Raw genomic sequence first — 20,142 nt, 5'->3', positions numbered from 1 at the left:
GCTCTGTTCATTTTTTACATTCATTTTTATTTAGATGTGACGGTACTATTCCCTTAAAGCTACGCTCTTTAAGATACAAATCATCCTGTAAACCAGGGGTGGGCAACTCCAGTCCTCGGGGCCTGATTATTGTCACACTTTTTCTCCCTCCCTAGCAAACACAGCTGATTAATCAAATTGCATTCTAAACTGAAGATCATGAATTGTTGATTATTGGAGTCAGGTGTGTTAGCTGGGGCAAAACTGTGACACTAATCAGGCCCTCGAGGACTGGAATTTCCCAACCCCGCTGTAAACAATAGAGCAAATGCGTCACATTTAAATAGCACTTGATTATCTGTAGTGCTTTACACTGAGTCTACAAAACATTAAGAACACCTGCTCCTTCCATGACATAAACTGACTAGGTGAATCCAGGTGAATGATATGATCCCTTATTGATGTCACAAGTTAAATCCACTTCAATCAGTGTAGATGAAGGGGAGGAGTCAGGTTAAATAAGGATTTTTAAGCCTTGAGACAAATGAGACATGGATTGTGTATGTGTATCATTCAGAGGGTGAATGGGGAAGACAACATATTTAAGTGTCTTTGAACGGGGGATGGTAGTAGGTGCCAGGTGCACCGGTTTGTGTCAAGAACTGCAAAGTTGATGGGTTTTTCCAGCTCAACAGTTTCCCATGTGTAGCAAGATGGTCCACCATCCTAACAGTGCCGTTTAAGATGAGGCAGAACGATTTGTTTTTTCATGAGCATGGCCTTATTTCTATTACAGCATATTAGATGACTGCCAATCATATTCCATTAACATTGTTCAATGTAACAGCGATAGGTTTAGGCTACTACTGATACTAACAATTCCCCTATACCTATCATGAGGTTTCTACAACCTAGCCTATGAATTAAAGTTTACAACGTAGGTGCACACTGGTCGAGAGAAAAATTTGAGGTGATAGACAGTGACATATTCAATACCACCTTGCACACTCTTGAATTTATCTAGCTGATCTAGGGTGTAGTCATTAGTCCAACACTTGCAAACGAGAGTTTCTATTGGACAAATTCAGGTATGTTTATCCCCGTTTTGTTCCGTTTAAGAACCGTTTTTCAACAACAATCGGCGGAATGTGTGATCTAACTTGAACTTTAAGTAGCCTATATTTGATGTGATATATTCCTTTCGAGACAGGATTGTGTCACGGCACAGATCTGGGGAAATGGACCAAAACATTTCTGCCACATTGAAAGTCCCAAAGAAGACAGTGGCCTCCATCATTCTTAAATGGAAGAAGATTGGAACCACCCTTCCTAGTGCTGGCGGCTCAGCCAAACTGAGCAATAGGGGGAGAAGGGCCTTGGTCAGAGAGGTGACCAAGAACCCGATGGTCACTCTGACAGAGCTCAAGAGTTCCTCTGTGGAAATGGGAGAACCTTCCAGAAGACCAACCATCTCTGCAGCACTCCACCAATTAGGCCTTTGTGGTAGAGTGGCCAGACGGGAGCCACTTCTCCGTAAAAGAGAAAAGAAAGCCATCTTGGAGTTTGCCAAAAGGCACCTAAAGGACTTTCATACCATGAGAAACAAGATTCTCTGGTCTGATGAAACCAACATTGAACTCTTTGGCCTGAATGCCAAGCGTCACATCTGGAAGAAACCTGGCATCATCCCTACGGTGAAGCATGGTGGTGGCAGCATCATGCTGTGGGGATGTTTTTCAGTGGCAGGGATCGAGGGAAAGATAAATGGAGAAAAGTACAGAGAGATCCTTGATGAAAACCTGCACCAGAGCTCTTTCCAGTGATGTTCGATCCGGTTCAAATCCGAGCTCTGTCTGGCCCACTCAAGGACGTTCCGAGACTTGTCTCGAAGCCACTTTTGCGATGTCTTGGCTGTGTGCTTAGGGTCATTGTCCTGTTGGAAGGTGAACCTTTGTCCCAGTCTGAGGTCCTGAGCAGGATTTTATCAAGGATCTCTCTGTACTTTGCTCCGTTCATCTTTGCCTTGATCCTGACTTGTCTCCCAGTCCCCTTTTAAATTATACGAGAAAAGAATATTCAATTGTATTTATATCAGCAAGCAAGACTAAATTAAATAGGACTATTTATATAATGAATATGAATTCGGAGGGCAGAAATGATTAATCATTAAAGCATTAGATCTCTAACTAAAAGCTTCAATCATACAAAGGTTATACTTTTATTCCGACCTGGTTCTCTATCAGATTAGTAAGAATGTCTCACCCGATGTTCAAGAATGGCCTTTTTCTCTTTATTCAGATTACAACCTCTCACTTTCAGTTATTTGAAAATGAAATCATCTCCAAAAGATCATTATTTTTTAAAACAAGCCTTAGAAAGTTGGTTGGAATTTCAGTTTAATCCACCAGAAAAGACCAAACAAATAATTTTAAAAAATGGTTAAACTCAAATATAGTAACTGATCAAAATAAATAAATAAAATTGATTACATGAAAAAGGTATAATCTTTGTAAATTATACCATCAATAGGACTGGTGGAGTTGTCACACATGCAGCTCATAAAAATATATGGAAATCTCTGCTCTACCCAAAATTACAACCAACTAATTGCAGCATTACCACAAAAATGGAAGAGACAAGTGGAAGGGGGGAAAAGTCAGAATCTTGTCTGTCAGCCCTGCTTTAAAGACCAAACTTGGTTCATGAAAATTGTGAATGACACCAGATTCAAAACCTAGAATTTTTCAATTGAAATTATTATACAAAATATATATGGGGATACAACGAACCCCTGCAGATTTAGCTGCGAAGAGACAGAATCATTAGATCATTTGTTTTGGTACTGTCCATATGTTGCTTGTTTTTGGTCGCAGGTCAAGGAATGGCAACATTTACCTGGAGCTAACTCTGCATACAGCACTACTGAGTGATTTGAAAAGTCATAGTCAATTGATTAATAAAATAATAATACTTTTAGCAAACATGTTTATTTTTAATTTACAATCTGTAGCAACGATGAGATTATAAAAGTCAATAACTTTTGTGAAACAGCACAGTTAAAAATATATGGCAAATAGAAATCAAAGAGGGTGGTCTTCAGAGATAGATGGGAGAGGTTTAGGGTAACTGAAGGATAGGACTGGATGGTCTTCAGAGATAGATGGGAGAGGTTTAGGGTAACTGAAGGATAGGACTGGATGGTCTTCAGAGATAGATGGGAGAGGTTTAGGGTAACTGAAGGACAGGACTGGATGTTCTTCAGAGATAGATGGGAGAGGTTTAGGGTAACTGAAGAATAGGATTAAAAACAAACTAAATATAACTATTGTAAAATATATTGTGTAAAATGTGCATAGTATGTAGAAGCTGGACGTAGAAGCCTAATAGTTGTTGTGCATTAGTTTACTCTAATTAGGGGATGGATGGTAGGGTTAGTGGAAAACATGTTTTTATATACATACAGTGCCTTCGGAAAGTATTCAGGTTTTTAGAAATGTTTGCAAATTGTAGAAAATCAAAAGAAATACTTTATTTACATAAGTTTTCAGACCCTTTGATATGAGACTCGCTCAGGTGCATGCTGTTTCTATTGATCATCCTTGAGATGTTTCTACAACTTGTGGTACATTCAATTGATTGGACATGATTTGGAAAGGCACACAACTGTCTATATGAGGTCCCATAGTTCACAGTGCATGTCAGAGCAAAAACCAAGCCACGAGGTCGAAGGAATGGTGCGTAGAGCGCCGACACAGGATTGCTTTCATTGTGCATCTGTAAATACTTGTGAGTGTTTTAGGTGACAAGCCAACTTTCTTTAGCCTCCTGAGGTTGAAGAGGCTCTGTTGCGCCTTCTTCACCACACTGTGTTCTTGGGGTCCTTCAATGCTGCAGAAGTGTTTTGGTACCCTTCCCAAGATCTGTGCCTCGACGCAATCCTGTCTCGGAGCTATACGGACAATTCCTTCTACCTCATGGCTTGATTTTTGCTCTGACAGTCTCATAGCAAAGGGTCTGTATACTTACTGTTATGTAAATAAGGTATTTCTGTTTTTTATCTTTAATAAATTCGCAAAATGTTTATAAAACCTGTTTTTGTTTTCTCATTATGGGGTATTGTGTGTAGATTGCTGAATATGTATTTTTTAAATCCATTCTAAAATAAGGCTGTAATTTAACAAAATGTGGAAAAAGTAAAGGGGTCTGAATACTTTCTGAATCCACCGTACAAACATCACATTGAATATTCACCTCACTTTCAAAAAGCTCCATGAGGAAGAAAGGATTCCCAGATGATCTTTTAGATGTTCTGTCTTCAGGATGTTCTGGGTTGATGGCTGTTGGAGAGGGGAGGGGCAGTTGAGTGAGCTGGGGGCCTTTTATTACCCTGCCTCTGGGAGCCTGTCAGCTTGTGACATGATGAGAGAGAGTGAAAGAGGGTCTACCTGTAAGATATTTAGGCAAATTTAACAATGACTTGCAGGCAGTGGGTTCAGAATAAAAATGACAAAAAAATGAATACAAATTATACCACCACCCAAAAGAACACTTTAGAGATTGGAAGGGAAAAGGGGCATGTGCTCTACACAGGTAGAGTCCTATCTGTCCATGTTACCTTAAACAAAGCAGGCACTGCTTCATGTGGCCTCACCTACACTCACCTTAATAGCCCATATGCCACTGGGTGATAGAAATTGTCATAGTTTTAGGGCAACATTATGTGAGGTGTTATTATGTGTTGTTAGCGATGAGCTTTGGTCAATTTAGCTCGTAAAATGCCACCCTCGTCAATCTGTCACCTAATCCTACCTAATGGGCAGGTCAGCCCTGGAGGAAAGTATTGGCTGTAAGAAGGAAGAGAAAACATAACATCTGGTTGTTTTTTCTCCAATCTGCGTTACCCACTCCAGCCAGCTGATGGCGATATGAGTCTTTCAGGTGATGCTTCTTGCGTGACGTGTATTCTAGTGGACGGGACAGGATGCTTCTTCAACTGCGACAAAAGGCTTCTGATTCAATCAACGTGGTGGTTTGCTAGCTGGCTCATAATTATGTTTACGTATCTACTCGTTCATTTAAACGTAATTTGAGTCTTAGATTAGCAAATGTGTTAAATTGATACTGCACTAGGATAATCGCCCGGACCATGAGCTCACTAAACTCGACGGAGAAAGAAGCTCTGATGAAAGGAGAGGGAGAAGCTTTCAGGATGATAAAGGAGGAAGAGGAGGCTATCACATTGACAGAAGAGGATGATATTACAGTGAAAGAGGAAGATGGGAAAGAGGTTGTCAGAGTGGAAGAGGAGGAGGTAGTAACTTTAAGAATAAAAAAGGAGGAAGATGCCATAACATTGAAAGAAGAGGAAGAACATTTTGTAGTAAAAGAGGAAGAGGAGGCTATCTCAATAAAAGAGGAGGAGAGGGAATTTCCGATTACCACCAGTGAGTACTGTCTTAAAACCAGGGTCACAAACGATGCAGTTGTTGAACTAATGGGGTCTAATTTGTGGAACGTCCCAACAGGAATCTGTTCCAAAATCTTCGTAAAGTACAAGGATGCCAACAAACGCCGCAAACAAAGTAGCATGTTCAATTCACCGAGCTAACACGCTGCCGAATAGGCATCAACTCACCACGAAGCTTATTCTTAATGTTTGTCCGTAGGCTACCAGAGTGGATTAACGTGGTGAGTGAAACACGTAATGAAATAGCCCACTCCCTTCCCGGTGTCTTATTCCGCCTCTATACAACTTTGTATGCGCTGTTTGTTGGCAACCTTGTTATTTACGAAGTTTTTGGAACATATTCCTGTTGGAAAGTTACACAAATTATAACCTGAACTAATGTGGGGGTTTTAAAGGGCCATTCTACTGAAGTTCTACACTTGAACATGTTGTTCAGTAAGGTAGGAAATGTTTAAGTGGTAATCTTCACTTTGCATAACAGGCTTTTAAAATTCAATATTGGTGCATAATTTCTACTTAAAATATCAAAGGGGTGCAAAAAGCCTCCATTTAGTGGAACGACCCTTTTACATTTACAACACAAACAATATTTTACAAAATCATGATGAAAGTGCCCATTTTAGGCCCTTTTTAGACATTCATGCCTCTTGTAAGACCCTGTGATTGTAGTAGAAGATCATAAGTTGACTGTCTGTCTGATGTTGTCGTTTACACAGGAGAGAGACATGACTATCGTGGATCCTCTGGGGAGCCTCAACAACATCCTGATGCTGACGAGGCAGAGAAGAATCTCTCCAGATCAGAACACCAGATGGTACATTTTGGTCTGGTCTAGCATACAGCTTGCTCTATCGGGGTCTGGGCTGGGTTTCTGTAAAGCACTTCATGACAACAGTGACATCAGCATCCATAATGATATGTGTCTGTGTCCCCTCTTTATGGTTACCAGGACAACGCTAGCCCTTCCTCCCTCCCGGAGTCCCCGTTTCGTGCCTCTCCCGGTAGCACCTTACTGCTGGGTATGAAGAGGTTGTCTGTGCTGCTGGTGGACTGCAGGAAAACAACGGGGCTGAGTGGAGCTATGAGAGGAGGAGAAGAGAAGAAAGGATCAGATTTGACTCATCAAAGTAAGTGCTGTAGTTTAGCTTGAACAAATACAATAGATCTGCCCACTGGTATCTGTTACCAGGACAACCAGCAGAGTTCTGTTAGTTGACAGGAAGATAGACTGGTGGATATGGATGTCATGAATATCATAACACTGAAAAAGGATTCTGCCAATGAAAAGAGAGAAACCAATAGACCATATAAAACCTTGATGAAAGTTAGCTTTAGAGAGAACGTTTCAAGATAATCTGATGTAAGGTGCTTGTTTTACAAAAACTTTTCCTTAAAACATTATGGATGTTACTTTGCCTGTCCCAGTCAACCACCCTATCTTTACAAGACTGTAGAACAGGCAAACTAAACTCCAGACACTGTTAATTAATTAACTAATACTGGAGGAAAGCTGTGATCAGGCTGCCCACTCAAGAGAAAGCTTCAAACTGTAACCAGTGCTGTCAACCTGGTTCAGGTTATCAGTCAACCTACCAGGGTAGTTACAAACAGTAGAGGAATGAAATCATCAACATGTTTTGATCATATCTTTACTAATCTGCAGAAATGTATTTTAAAGCAGTTTCCAGATCTTTCAGATGTAGTGTTCACAATATAGTAGCCATGTCTAGGAAAACCACAGTTCCAAAGGCTGGGCCTAATGTTGTGTATAAGAGGTCATACAATGTTTTGTAGTGATTCCTATGTTGTTGATGTAAATAATATTTGTTGGTCCTTGGTGTGACGATGAGCAACCAGACGCTGCCCTTGACACATTTGAAAATGCTTATTCCAGTTACTAATAAGCATGCACCCATTAAGAATATTACTGTAAACACTGTTAAATCCACGTGGATTGATAAGGAATTAAAAAATGGTATGATGAAGAGGCTAAAGAGATGGCAAATAGGTCTGGCTGTATAACTGATTGGCAAACATATTGCAAATTGATAAATCATGTGACTAAATAAAAAGAAGAAGAAACTACACTATGAAACAAAGATAAATGACATGAAGAATGATAGTAAAAATCTTTGGAGCATCTTCAATTAAATTTTGGGCAAAAAAATCAACAATGACATGTCACCGGTGTCTGACAACGTGGATGGAAAATGATTGAGGATAATAGCGGCCGATATTGCCACTCCTATTTGCCTTGTCTTTAATGTAAGCCTACTAGAAAGTGTGTGCCCTCAGGCCTGGAGGGAAGCTAAAGTCATTCCACTAACCAAGAATAGTAAAGCTCCCTTTACTGGCTTAAATAGCCGACCAATCAGCCTATTACCAACCCTTACATTTTTGGGAAAAAATAGTTTGGCCAGATACAATGCTATTTTACAGTAAACAAATTGAGACTTTCAGCTTATAGGGAAGGACATTCAACAAGCACAGCACTTACAAATGACTGATTGGTTGAGAGAAATTGATGATGATAAAAATATTGTTGGGGCTGTTTTGTTAGACTTCAGTGCGGCTTTTGACATTATCGATCATAGTCTGCTGCTGAAAAAAACTTATGGCTTTACACCCCCTGCTATATTGTGGATAAAAAGTAAAAAAAAAAAAAAACGAACCTTTATTTATCTAGGCAAGTCGGTTAAGAATAAATTCTTATTTTCAATGACGGCCTAGGACTGCCTTGTTCAGGGGCAGAACTACAGAGTTTTACCTTGTCAGCTCGGGGATAAGATCCAGAAACGTTTTGGTTACTGGCCTAACGCTCTAACCACTAGGCTACCTGCCGCCCCAGAGCTACCTGTCTACCAGAACACAGAGAGTGTTCTTTAATGGAAGCCTGTACAACAAAATCAAGGTAGAATCAGGAATTCCACAGGGCAGCTGTTTGGCACCTACTTTTTTCAATCTTTACCAACAACATGCTAATGACATTTGAGTAAAGCCAGTGTGTCTCTATGCGGATGACTCAACACTGTACATGTCATCTACCACGGAAACTGAAATGACAGCAACACTTAACCTTTACTGCTCAGGCGTTCATCCAGCGGAACTCCTCCCACATTCCACTGAAAAGGCAGAGCGCGAAATTCAAAATATATTTTTTAGAAATATTTAACTTTCACACATTAACAAGTCCAATACAGCAAATGAAAGGTACACATCTTGTGAATCCAGCCAACATGTCCGATTTTTAAAATGTTTTACAGCGAAAACAGCACGTATATTTATGTTAGCTCACCACCAAATACAAAAAAGGACAGACATTTTTCACAGCACAGGTAGCATGCACAAAACCAACCTAACTAACCAAGAACCAACCAAACTAACCAACAAACAACTTCATCAGAGGACAGTCTTATAACATGTTATTCAATAAATCTATGTTTTGTTCGAAAAAGTTGCATATTTCAGGTATAAATCATAGTTTACATTGCAGCTACAATCAGAAATTGCACCGAAAGCAGCCAGAATAATTACAGACACCAACGTCAAATACCTAAATACTCATCATAAAACATTTCTGAAAAATACATAGTGTACAGCAAATGAAAGACAGGCATCTTGTGATTCCAGCCAATATTTCCGATTTCTTAAGTGTTTTACAGCGAAAACACAATATAGCGTTATATTAGCTTACCACAATAGCCAGAAACACAAGCCATTTCCCAGCAGTAAAAGTTAGCGATCGTGACACACCAGCAAAAGATATATAATTTTTGACTAACCTTGATAAGGTTCATCAGATGACAGTCCTAAAACATCAGGTTATACATACACTTATGTTTTGTTCGAAAATTTGCATATTTAGAGCTGAAATCAGTGGTTATACATTCTGCTAACGTAGCTATTTTGTCCCACAACGTCCGGATTTTTTTATGACACTTTTTCTGACACACATATTCTGACCAAATAGCTATTCATAAACATAACTAAAAAATACATGTTGTATAGGAAATGATAGGTACACTAGTTCTAAATGCAATCGCCGTGTTAGAATTCTAAAAATAACTTCATTACCACATAAGGCTTACGTTATGTCGACCGAGTGCCCAAAACCTGGGTGCAAAACTAATAGTACACAGTTCGACAGGTATATGAAATAACATCATAAAATGGGTCCTACTTTTGCTGATCTTCCATCAGAATGTTGTACAAGGTGTCCTTTGTCAAGAACAATCGTTGTTTGGATTTAGAACGTCCATTTTCCCTCTTGAATTAGCAAGCGCACGAGCCAAGTGGCGCGAAGCTCTCCTTTCTGAACAAAGGCACACGACGCAACACGCCTAACGTCCCGAATAAATTTCAAAAATCGAATAAAACTATATTGAAAAAACATACTTTACGATGATATTGTCACATGTATCAAATAAAATCAAAGCCGGAGATAGTAGTCGCCTATAACGACAGCTATTCAGAAGGCAAATCCAGGTCCAACTTCGCGCCTTCCTGTAAACAGAAAATGGGTGACACGTCATTCCAAGAGGACGTATTCCATCTCAGACCAAGATAAACACTCCATTTCTTCTCTCACTGCATCTTGACATCCAGGGGAAGGTGTAAGACGTACATGTATACTAATAGGTATCATGCCCATTTATAGGCAGGACCCAGAAGAGGGCATCGATTTCAGACTTTCCACTTCCTGGTCAGGAAGTTTGTGCCAAATGAGTTCTCTTTTACTCACAGATATAATTCAAACGGTTTTAGAAACTAGAGAGTGTTTTATATCTAATAGTAATAATAATATGCATATTGTACGTGCAAGAATTGAGTACACGGCCGTTTAAATTGGGCACGTTTTTCCCCCAAAGTGACAACTGCGCCCTCTGTCCTCATTTAACAAAGAGCTGCAGTTAGTTTCAGAATGGGTGGCAAGGAATAAGTTAGTCCTAAATATTTCAGATGACCTTAAGTTACATGGCCTACTATGCTAATTCTGTAGCGGTATTTTTAGAGGGGGGTAAAGATAAAGATTTTGTTGGGGCGTCAGGCAGGTATTAACCCTAGTTATTAAAGTTAGTTATTACCTATTATAACATTATTATTATTAAATATTATTAAAACCAAAAAGATAAGAGTAGAATAGATAGAGTAGCGCTCTAAACATTATGGAGGACATAATGTTGTTTAGACACATTCTAAACATTATGGAGTCTTAACTTCTATAGATAACATTCCGCTGAAAAGGCAGAGCGCAAAATTCAAAAATATATTTTTGAAATATGTAACTTTCATAGATTCACAAGTGCAATACACCAAATTAAAGCTTAACTTCTTGTTAATCTACCCATTATGTCCTATTTCAAAAAAGCTTTACAGTGAAAGCACACCATGTTAGGTCAGAGCCTAGTCACAAAAACACACACAGCTATTTTGCAGCCAAAGAGAGGAGTCACAAGAAGCAGAAATAGAGATAAAATTAATCACTAACCTTTGATGATCTTCATCAGATGACACTCATAGGACTTCGTGTTACACATACATGTATGTTTTGTTCGATAAAGTTCATATTTATATCCAAAAATCTCAGTTTACATTGGCGCTTTATGGTCAGTAATGTTCGAAAACATCCGGCGAATTTTCCAGGAGCCACATCAATTTACAGAAATACTCAAAATAAACATGTAAAAGTTGATAAAAGATACAAGTATTATGCACAGAATTATAGATATACTTCTCCTTAACCTCTTTAGGCTAGGGGGTGCTGTTGTCACTATTTCTGGAAATCGTGTAATTTTTAAACGTCTTCCTACTAAATTCTTGCTCGGACAATATGCATATTATTATTATTATTGGATAGAAAACAGTCTCTAGTTTCTATAGCCGTTGAAAGTTTGTCTCTGAGTGGAACAGAACTCATTCTACAGCAATTTCCCTGACATGGAGTCAGATTTCACACATTTTGGCCCCTGATCTGGAGTCAGTTTAAAGGCCACTGTGAATGCTATGAGGATACAGACACTGCTTACGTCTTCCCCTGGATGCCTTTACGTGATGACGCTTTGAATGGTGTCGATTGCGCAATCACAGCCACTATAAAACAAAAAAACATGTAGGTAGGAACTCTTTTCCAGCTGCGCCGGACGCGCGGTGGATACCGACCTGCTCTTTTTCCAAGCATTAGTGTAGCCAGTAATATTTCTCCGGTCATGTTTTTACTCGTTATAGGAGTTAAAAACATCATAAGGTAGTTAATTTAAACCGTTTTATAGCAATTTATATCCGTTTAGTGTGATTTTGGGACATTTATTTCTGAGACACTGTGAATCTCTGGGCACGTTTCCAGTTCATGCCGAACGCAATGGGCATTTCCACATGGCAAGAGGACAGCTTTCGACCAAAAGACGATTAGACCCAAGAAAGGATTCTTTGCCCAAGATTCTGATGGAAGAACAGCTCAAAGTAGGAACAATTTATTATGATAAATCGTGTTTCTGTCGAAAAATGTTAATCGCTTATGACGCCATTTTGTTAGACGTAGCTTCGCTTGGCGCAAACTGTATTGAAAAGTAAGGATAATTTAAAAAATGTAAATCGGCGATTGTATTAAGAATTAAATTGTCTATCAATCGCTGTCCACCCTATATTTCTTAGTCACGTTTATGAGTATTTATGTATACGACTAGATCACTGTCTAATATGGCGCACGACATTGTCTGACCAGCTGGGCAACTTTTGTCATTGTCTAACCATGATTTTGGTGGCTAAATATGCACATTTTCGAACAAACTGTATATGTATGTTGTAATATGATGTTACAGGAGTGTCATCTGAAGAATTCTGAGAAGGTTAGTGAAAAAATTAATATATTTTGGCGATGTTTACGTTATCGCTCTCTTTGGCTAGAATCAATGCTCTGGTAATGTTTGCACATGTGGTATGCTAATATAACGATTTATTGTGTTTTCGCTGTAAGACACTTAGAAAATCTGAAATATTGTCTGTATTCACAGGATCTGTGTCTTTCGATTAGTGTATGCTGTGTATTTTTACTTAATGTTTTATGATTAGTAATTAGGTAATACACGTTGCTCTATGTATTTATTCTAGTCGCGTTGTGATGGTGGGTGCAATTGTAAACTATGACATCTACCTGAAATATGCACATTTTTCTAACAAAACCTATCCTATACCATAAATATGTTATCAGACTGTCATCTGATGAGGTTTTTTCTTGGTTAGGGGCTATAAATATCTTAGTTTAGTCGAATTGGTGATAGCTACTGGTGTTGGTGGACAAAGAAAAGATGGTGTCTTATGCTAAGGTGTTTAGCTAATAGATTTACATATTTACATATTGTGTCTTCCCTGTAAAACATTTTAAAAATCGGACATGTTGGCTGGATTCACACGATCTGTGTCTTTCATTAGCTGTATTGGACTTGTTAATGTGTGAAAGTTTAATATTTAAAAAATAATAATAATAATTTGAATTTCGCGCTCTGCCTTTTCAGTGGGATGTGGGAGGAGTGCCGCTAGCGGCACCCCAGTCCTAGGCAGGTTAATGCAACCGCTGTGTCAGATTTCAAAAAAGCTTTACGGGAAAAGCAAACCATGCAATAATCCGAGTACGGCGCTCAGACACAAGCCATGCAGATACCCGTTAAAAGCGTTAAAAATATTCACTTACCTTTGAGGATCTTCATCAGAATGCACTCCCAGGAATCCCAGTTCCACAATAAATGTTTGTTTTGTTTGATAAAGTCCAACATTTATGTCCAAATACCTCCTTTTGTTAGCGCGTTTGGTAAACAAATCCAAAATCACGAGGCGCGGGACAGTTCAGACGAAAAATTCAAAAAAGTTATATTACAGTTCGTAGAAACATGTCAAACGATGTATAGAATCAATCTTTAGGATGTTGTTAACATTAATCTTCAATAATGTTCCAACCGGAGAATTCCTTTGTCTTTAGAGTTGCAATGGAATCAGGTCGCTCTCACTTGTAAGTGCTTGATCAGCTCATGCCACTCTGGCAGACCTCTGGTTGAAACAGCTCTCATTCCCCCCTCCTTCACAGCAGAAGCCTCAACCAAAGTTCTAAAGACTATTGACATATAGTGGAAGCCTTAGGAAGTGCAATATGACCTCATAGACAATGTATATTTGATAGGCAATGAGTTGAAAAACTATAAACCTCAGATTTCCCACTTCCTGGTTGGATTTTTCTCAGGTTTTTGCCTGTCATATGAGTTTTGTTATACTCACAGACATCATTCAAACAGTTTTAGAAACTTCAGAGTGTGTTCTATCCAAATCTAATAATATGCATATATTAGCTTCTGGGCCTGAGTAGCAGGAAGTTTACTCTGGGCACGCTTTTCATCCGAACGTGAAAATGCTGCCCCCTATCCCAAACAGGTTATTAAAGGAGGACTGTAGCATCTAATGATGAAACATGATGGAGTCTTAAAGGAGGACTGTAGCATCTAATGATGAATTACTATGGAGTCTGATGCTTCAAAGGAGAAGTTTACCCAAAATCCAGAAACTCCTTAGTGATTCCATACATTGAAACTAGTACAGTGGATTTTTCCCTCTCCCCCTCTCTCTCCCTGTAGTGCTGTACTGAAACAGCTGCAAAACGTGACTCATGACATTGCTCGCTCTGCTGCTTTGCCAGTTAATTTGTTATTTTATTACAGCTATGGCCTTTGTCTTTCACCTGGAGTTGTTCATTTATGTCTGAGAAAAAAACACTTTTCAACATAAAACATATACAAAATAAACTCAGCAAAAAAAATTACGGGTCTTTTTCAGGACCCTGTTTATCAAAGATTATTTGAAAAAATCCAAATAACGTCACAGATCTTCATTGTAAAGGGTTGAAACACTGTTTCCCATGCTTGTTCAATGAACCATGAACAATTAATGAACATGCACCTGTGGAACGGTCGTTAAGACACAAACAGCTTACAGACGGTAAGTAATTAAGGTCACAGTTATGATATCTTTGGACTCGAAAGAGGCCTTTCTACTGACTCTGAAAAACACCAAAAGAAAGATGCCCAGGGTCCCTGCTCATATGCGTGAACGTGCCTTAGGCATGCTGCAAGGAGGCATGAGGACTGCAGATGTGGCCAGGGCAATAAATTGCAATGTCCGTACTGTGAGACGCCTAAGACGGCGCTACAGGGAGACAGGACGGACAGCTTATCATCCTCGCAGTGGCAGACCACGTGTAACAACACCTACAGGATCGGTACATCCAAACATCACACCTGCGGGACAGGTGCAGGATGGCAACAACTGCCCAAGTTACACCAGGAACACACAATCCCTCAATCGGTGCTCAGACTGTCCGCAATAGGCTGAGAGAGGCTGGACTGAGGGCTTGTAGGCCTGTTGAAAGGCAGGTCCTCACCAGACATCACCGGCAACAACGTCGCCTCTGGGCACAAACCCACCGTCACTGGACCAGACAGGACTGGCAAAAAGTGGTCTTCACTGACATGTCGCGGTTTTGTCTCCAGGGGTGATCGTCGGATTCGCGTTTATCGTGGAAGGAATGAGCATTACATCGAGGCCTGTACTCTGGAGCCGGATCGATTTGGAGGTGAAGGGGCAGTCATGGTCTGGGGCGGTGTGTCACAGCATCATCAGACTGAGCTTGTTGTCATTGCAGGCAATCTCAACGCTGTGTGTTACAGGGAAGACATCCTCCTCCCTCATGTGGTACCCTTCCTGCAGGCTCATCCTGACATGACCCTCCAGCATGACAATGCCACCAGCCATACTGCTCGTTCTGTGGGTGATTTCCTGCAAAACCAAAATGTCAGTGTTCTGCCATGGCCAGCGAAGAGCCCGGATCTCAATCCCATTGAGCACGTCTGGGACCTGTTGGATCGGAGGGTGAGGGCTAGTGCCATTCCCCCCAGAAATGTCCGGGAACTTACAGGTGCCTTGGTGGAAGAGTGGGGTAACATCTCACAGCAAGTACTGTCAAATCTGGTGCAGTCCATGAGGAGGAGATGCACTGCAGTACTTAATGCAGCTGGTGGCCACACCAGATGCTGACTGTTACTTTTGATTTTGATCTCACCCCCCCCCCCCCCCCCTCCCTTTGTCAGGGACACATTAGTCCATTTCAGTTAGTCACATGTCTGTGGAACTTGTTCAGTTTATGTCTGCTGTTGAATCTTGTTATGTTCCAACAAATATTTACACATGTTAAGTTTGCTAAAAATAAACGCAGTTGACAGTGAGAGGACGTTTCTTTTTTTTGTTGCTGAGTTTAGATTGACGAGGGGGAAAAACTATTTAACTTCTGATGGCTGAAGGGGCAGTATTGAGGAGCTTGGATGAAAGGTGCACAGAGGTGCCCATATTAAACTGCCTGCTCCTCAGTCCCAGTTGCTAATATATGCATATTATTATTAGTATTGGATAGAAAACACTCTGAAGTTTCTAAAACTGTTTGAATTATGTCTGTGAGTATAACAGAACTCACATGGCAGGCAAAAACCTGAGAAGTTCCACTTCCTGTTTGTATTTTTTTGACAGATTTTCAACCAAGGTCCCATTGAAATCACAGCGAGATATTGATGAGTTTTCACTTCCTACGGCTTCCACTAGATGTCAACAGTCAATAGAACTTTGTCTGATGACTTTAATGTGAAGGGGGCCGAAGGAGACAGGAATTAGTGACCACTGCCAGGAGGTGATCACGCGTTGAAGATGTGCGTTCACGTGAGAGGGAGCTCCGTTCCTTCGGTCAACTGATGTCGATGAAATTCTCCGGTTGGAACGTTATTCAAGATATATGTTAACAACATTCTAAAGATTGATTCAGTACATTGTTTGACATGTTTCTACTGACTGTAACGGAACTTTTGGACATTTCGTCACGTTATAGTGGACGGTAGTGGACACGCTTTGTGACTTCGTTTGGTAAACAATCCCAAAGTAGCTAATTGGACATAAATAATGGACATTATCGAACAAATCAAGCATTTATTGTGGACCTGGGATTCTTAGGACTGCATTCTGATGAATTCATCAAAGGTAAGAAAACATTTATCATGTATTTTCTGGTTTCTGTTGTGTCCAACATGGCGGCTAATTTGGCTATTGTTCTGAGCTCCGTCTCAGGTTATTGCATGGTTTATTTTTCCGTCTTTAAAAAAAAAATCTGACACAGTGGTTGCATTAAGGAGAGGTATAACTGTAATTCCATGTGTATAACTTGTATTATCATCTACATTTATGATGAGTATTTCTGTTGAAACGATGTGGCTATGCAAAATCACTTGATGTTTTTGCAACTAGTGAATCTATCGCGCCAATGTAAACTCAGATTTTTTGATATAAATATGAACTTAATCAAACAAAACATGCATATATTGTGTAACATGAAGTCCTATGAGTATCATCTCGTAGCAAGGCCTATTTAGCATTTGGAGGTTTCATTCAGATCTCTTTTTTAAAAAACACACTGTCTTTGGCAGGAGAAAGACCAGACTCAGAGGAACCAGAGCCAGGGACGTCCAAACCAGCAAGACGACACCAGTGCTCCCACTGTGGAAAGGCTTGTAACCACTTATGGGAGCTGAAACAACATGAGAGAATACACACAGGGGAGAAGCCTTACCACTGCTCCGAGTGTGGAAAGAGTTTTAGCCATAAAGGAAACCTGAACCAACACGAGAGAATACACACAGGGGAGAAGCCTTACCACTGCATCCAGTGTGGAAAGAGTTTTAACCTGTTAGGGTCCCTGAAACGACATGAGCGATTACACACAGGGGAGAAGCCATACCACTGTTCCCAGTGTGGAAAGGGTTGTAACCTCTTATGGGAGCTTAAACAACATGAGAGAATACACACAGGGGAGAAGCCTTTTCACTGCTCGCAGTGTGGAAAAAGTTTTAACCAGAAAGGACACATGAAAGCTCATGAGAGAATACAAACAGGGGAGAAGCCTTACCAGTGCTCCCAGTGTGGAAAGAGTTTTAACAAGTTAAGGAACCTGAAAGTTCATGAGATAATACACACAGGGGAGAAGACTTACCAGTGCTCCCAGTGTGGCAAGTGTTTTAACCAGTTAGGGGCCGTGAAACAACATGAGAGAATACACACAGGTGAGAAGCCTTACCACTGCTCCCAGTGTGGAAAGTGTTTCAACCGGTCAGGTGATCTGAAGAAACACGAGAGAATACACACAGGGGAGAAGCCTAACACAGCTCCCATTGTGGAAGGAGTTTTAACCAGAAAAGCAACCTGAACCAACATGAGATAATACACAAAGGGGAGAAGCCTTACCACTCCTCCTGAAAGAACACATGAGACTGCACACAGAGGAGAAGGCTTACAAAAGCCCAGGCTGTGGGAAAACATATTACTCATAACAGTCACTTAAAGGCCATTAGAGAATCCACACAGGAGAGAGAAATTACTTCTCTTAGCGTGTATATTGATATTTCACATCACATTGACTTAAAATTCATCAGAGAACATACACAGTGCTCCCGTTAACTGATATTGTTGACTGATAATGTGTTTACCTGTTTTTACCATATGAAATTGCTTCTTCCAATTATTGATAAACATGTACCTGTTAAGAAACTGACCGTTAGGTATGTTAGTGCTCCATGGATTGATGAGGAGTTTAAAAACTGTATGTTTGAAAGAGATGGGGCAAAAGGAGTGGCTAATAAGTCTGGATGCACATCTGTACTGCAAATTGAGAAATTATGTGACCAAACTCAACAAAAATAATAAACTTTATTATGAAGCCAAGATCAATGATAGAAAGAATGATAGAAAAAGAACTTGGGAAAAAAAATGAAAGAAAAGCACTGCAAGTATTGAATTTTGTCAAGTTAGTGTGGGAGAGGTGGATAAATTGTTATCGATCAATAATGACAAACCTCCTGGCATTGACAACAGATGAAAGCTACTGAGGACAGTAGCTGTCTCTATAGCCTCTCCTATTTGTCATATTTTTAATCTGAGCCTGAAGGAAAGTCTTTGTGCTCAGGCCTGGAGGGAAGCCAAAGTAATTCCACTACCCAAGAGTGGTAAAGCGGTCTTTACTGGTTGAAACAGCAGACCAATAAGCTTGCTGCCAGCTCTTAGCAAACTGTTGGGAAAAAATGTGTTCCACCAAATAAAATGCTATTTCTCTGTAAACAAATTAACAACAAACTTTCAGCATGCTTATAGAGAAGGACACTCAACATGTGCTGCACTGACACAAATGACTGATTGGTTGAGAGAAATTGATAACAAGAAGATTGTGGGAGCTGTACTGTTAGATTTCAGTGCAGCCTTTGATATTATTGACCAAAACCTGTTGTTGAAAAAACGTATATGCTATGGCTTTTCAACCTATCTAACAAAACTCAAAGGGTTTTTAATGGAAGTGTAACGGCGGTCCTCCTCCTCTTCGACCGAAAAGGAGGAGTATTGAGGGAACCAAGGCGCACCGGAGTTTGAACACATAATTTATTAAAGAAAACACGAACTTGACTAAACTAACAAAAACAACAAACGGTGTAGACAGACCTAGACGACGAACTTACATAAAACAAGAAGAACGCACAAATAGGAAACATAGGCTGCACAAATAAACGAGGAACAAACAAACCGAAAACAGTCCCGCGTGGTGTACAGACACAGACACGGAAGACAATCACCCACAACGAACACTGTGAAAACGCCTACCTAAATATGACTCTTAATTAGAGGAACGCCAAACACCTGCCTCTAATTAAGAGCCATACCAGGCAACCCAAAAAACCAACACAGAAACAGAAAACATAGAATGCCCACCCAAACTCACGTCCTGACCAACTAACACATATAACAAACTAACAGAAATAGGTCAGGAACGTGACATAACCCCCCCCATAAGGTGCGAACTCTGGGCGCACCAGCACAAAGTCTAGGGGAGGGTCTGGGTGGGCATCTGACCACGGTGGTGGCTCAGGCTCCGGGCGAGGTCCCCACCCCACCATAGTCAATCCCAGCCTCCATCTTCCCCTAAAAATGTCCACCCATATCTTACCCCCACAAAATCCTCTTGGTAACATCCATGACAGGGACAGCACCGGGACAGAGGGATAGATCAAGACAGTGGGATAGCACAAGACAGAGGGATAGATCAGAATATAGAGGTAGATCAGGATAGAGAGGGAGATCAGGATAGAGGGGCAACTCCGGACTGAAAGGCAGCTCCGGACAGAGAGACAGCTCTGGACTGAGGGGCAGTTCTGGGTATATAGCCGTCTCCGGCTGAAGGGCAGCTCATGGCTGACTGACGAATCTGGACGCTCATGGCAGGCTGACGGCTCTCGACGCTCATGGCTGGCTGACGGCTCTCGACGCTCATGGCTGGCTGACGGCTCTCGACGCTCATGGCTGGCTGACGGCTCTCGACGCTCATGGCAGGCTGACGGCTCTGGACGCTCATGGCTCGCTGGCGGCTCTGGCTGCTCATGGCTCGCTGGCAGCTCTGGCAGATCCTGTCTGGCTGGCGGCTCTGGCAGATCCTGTCTGGTTGGCGGCTCTGGCGGATCCTGTCTGGTTGGCGGCTCTGGCGGATCCTGTCTGGTTGGCGGCTCTGACGGATCCTGTCTGACGGACGGCTCTAGCGGCTCCTGTCTGGCGGGCGGCTCTAGCGGCTCCTGTCTGGCGGG

At 40.9% G+C, this 20,142-nt stretch overlaps 1 protein-coding gene across 1 annotated transcript; it reads left to right on the top strand.

Moving 5' to 3' along the window:
- Positions 1-4,870: 4,870 nt before the first annotated feature.
- On the top strand, positions 4,871-18,349 carry LOC129846093 (zinc finger protein 852-like). Its single transcript, XM_055914085.1, has 4 exons — positions 4,871-5,423; positions 6,163-6,260; positions 6,396-6,573; positions 16,951-18,349. Exons 1-4 carry the CDS (start codon positions 5,126-5,128, stop codon positions 17,724-17,726), a joined length of 1,350 nt encoding a protein of 449 aa, XP_055770060.1. The 5' UTR covers positions 4,871-5,125; the 3' UTR covers positions 17,727-18,349.
- Positions 18,350-20,142: the final 1,793 nt, after the last annotated feature.

The sequence above is a fragment of the Salvelinus fontinalis genome, unplaced genomic scaffold, assembly GCF_029448725.1.
Source record: "Salvelinus fontinalis isolate EN_2023a unplaced genomic scaffold, ASM2944872v1 scaffold_0454, whole genome shotgun sequence".
NCBI classification, from domain to species: domain Eukaryota; kingdom Metazoa; phylum Chordata; class Actinopteri; order Salmoniformes; family Salmonidae; genus Salvelinus; species Salvelinus fontinalis.
Note: the sequence above shows the minus strand (reverse complement) of the source record. Positions and strands in the feature narration are given on the sequence as shown.

Coding starts and splice junctions, on each gene's coding strand:
- LOC129846093 (XM_055914085.1), top strand. CDS start 5,126: ATGAGCTCACTAAACTCGACGGAGAAAGAAGCTCTGATGAAAGGAGAG. Junction 6,261..6,395: donor CCAGATCAGAACACCAGATG/GTACATTTTGGT, acceptor TATGGTTACCAG/GACAACGCTAGCCCTTCCTC. Junction 6,574..16,950: donor ATCAGATTTGACTCATCAAA/GTAAGTGCTGTA, acceptor TGTCTTTGGCAG/GAGAAAGACCAGACTCAGAG.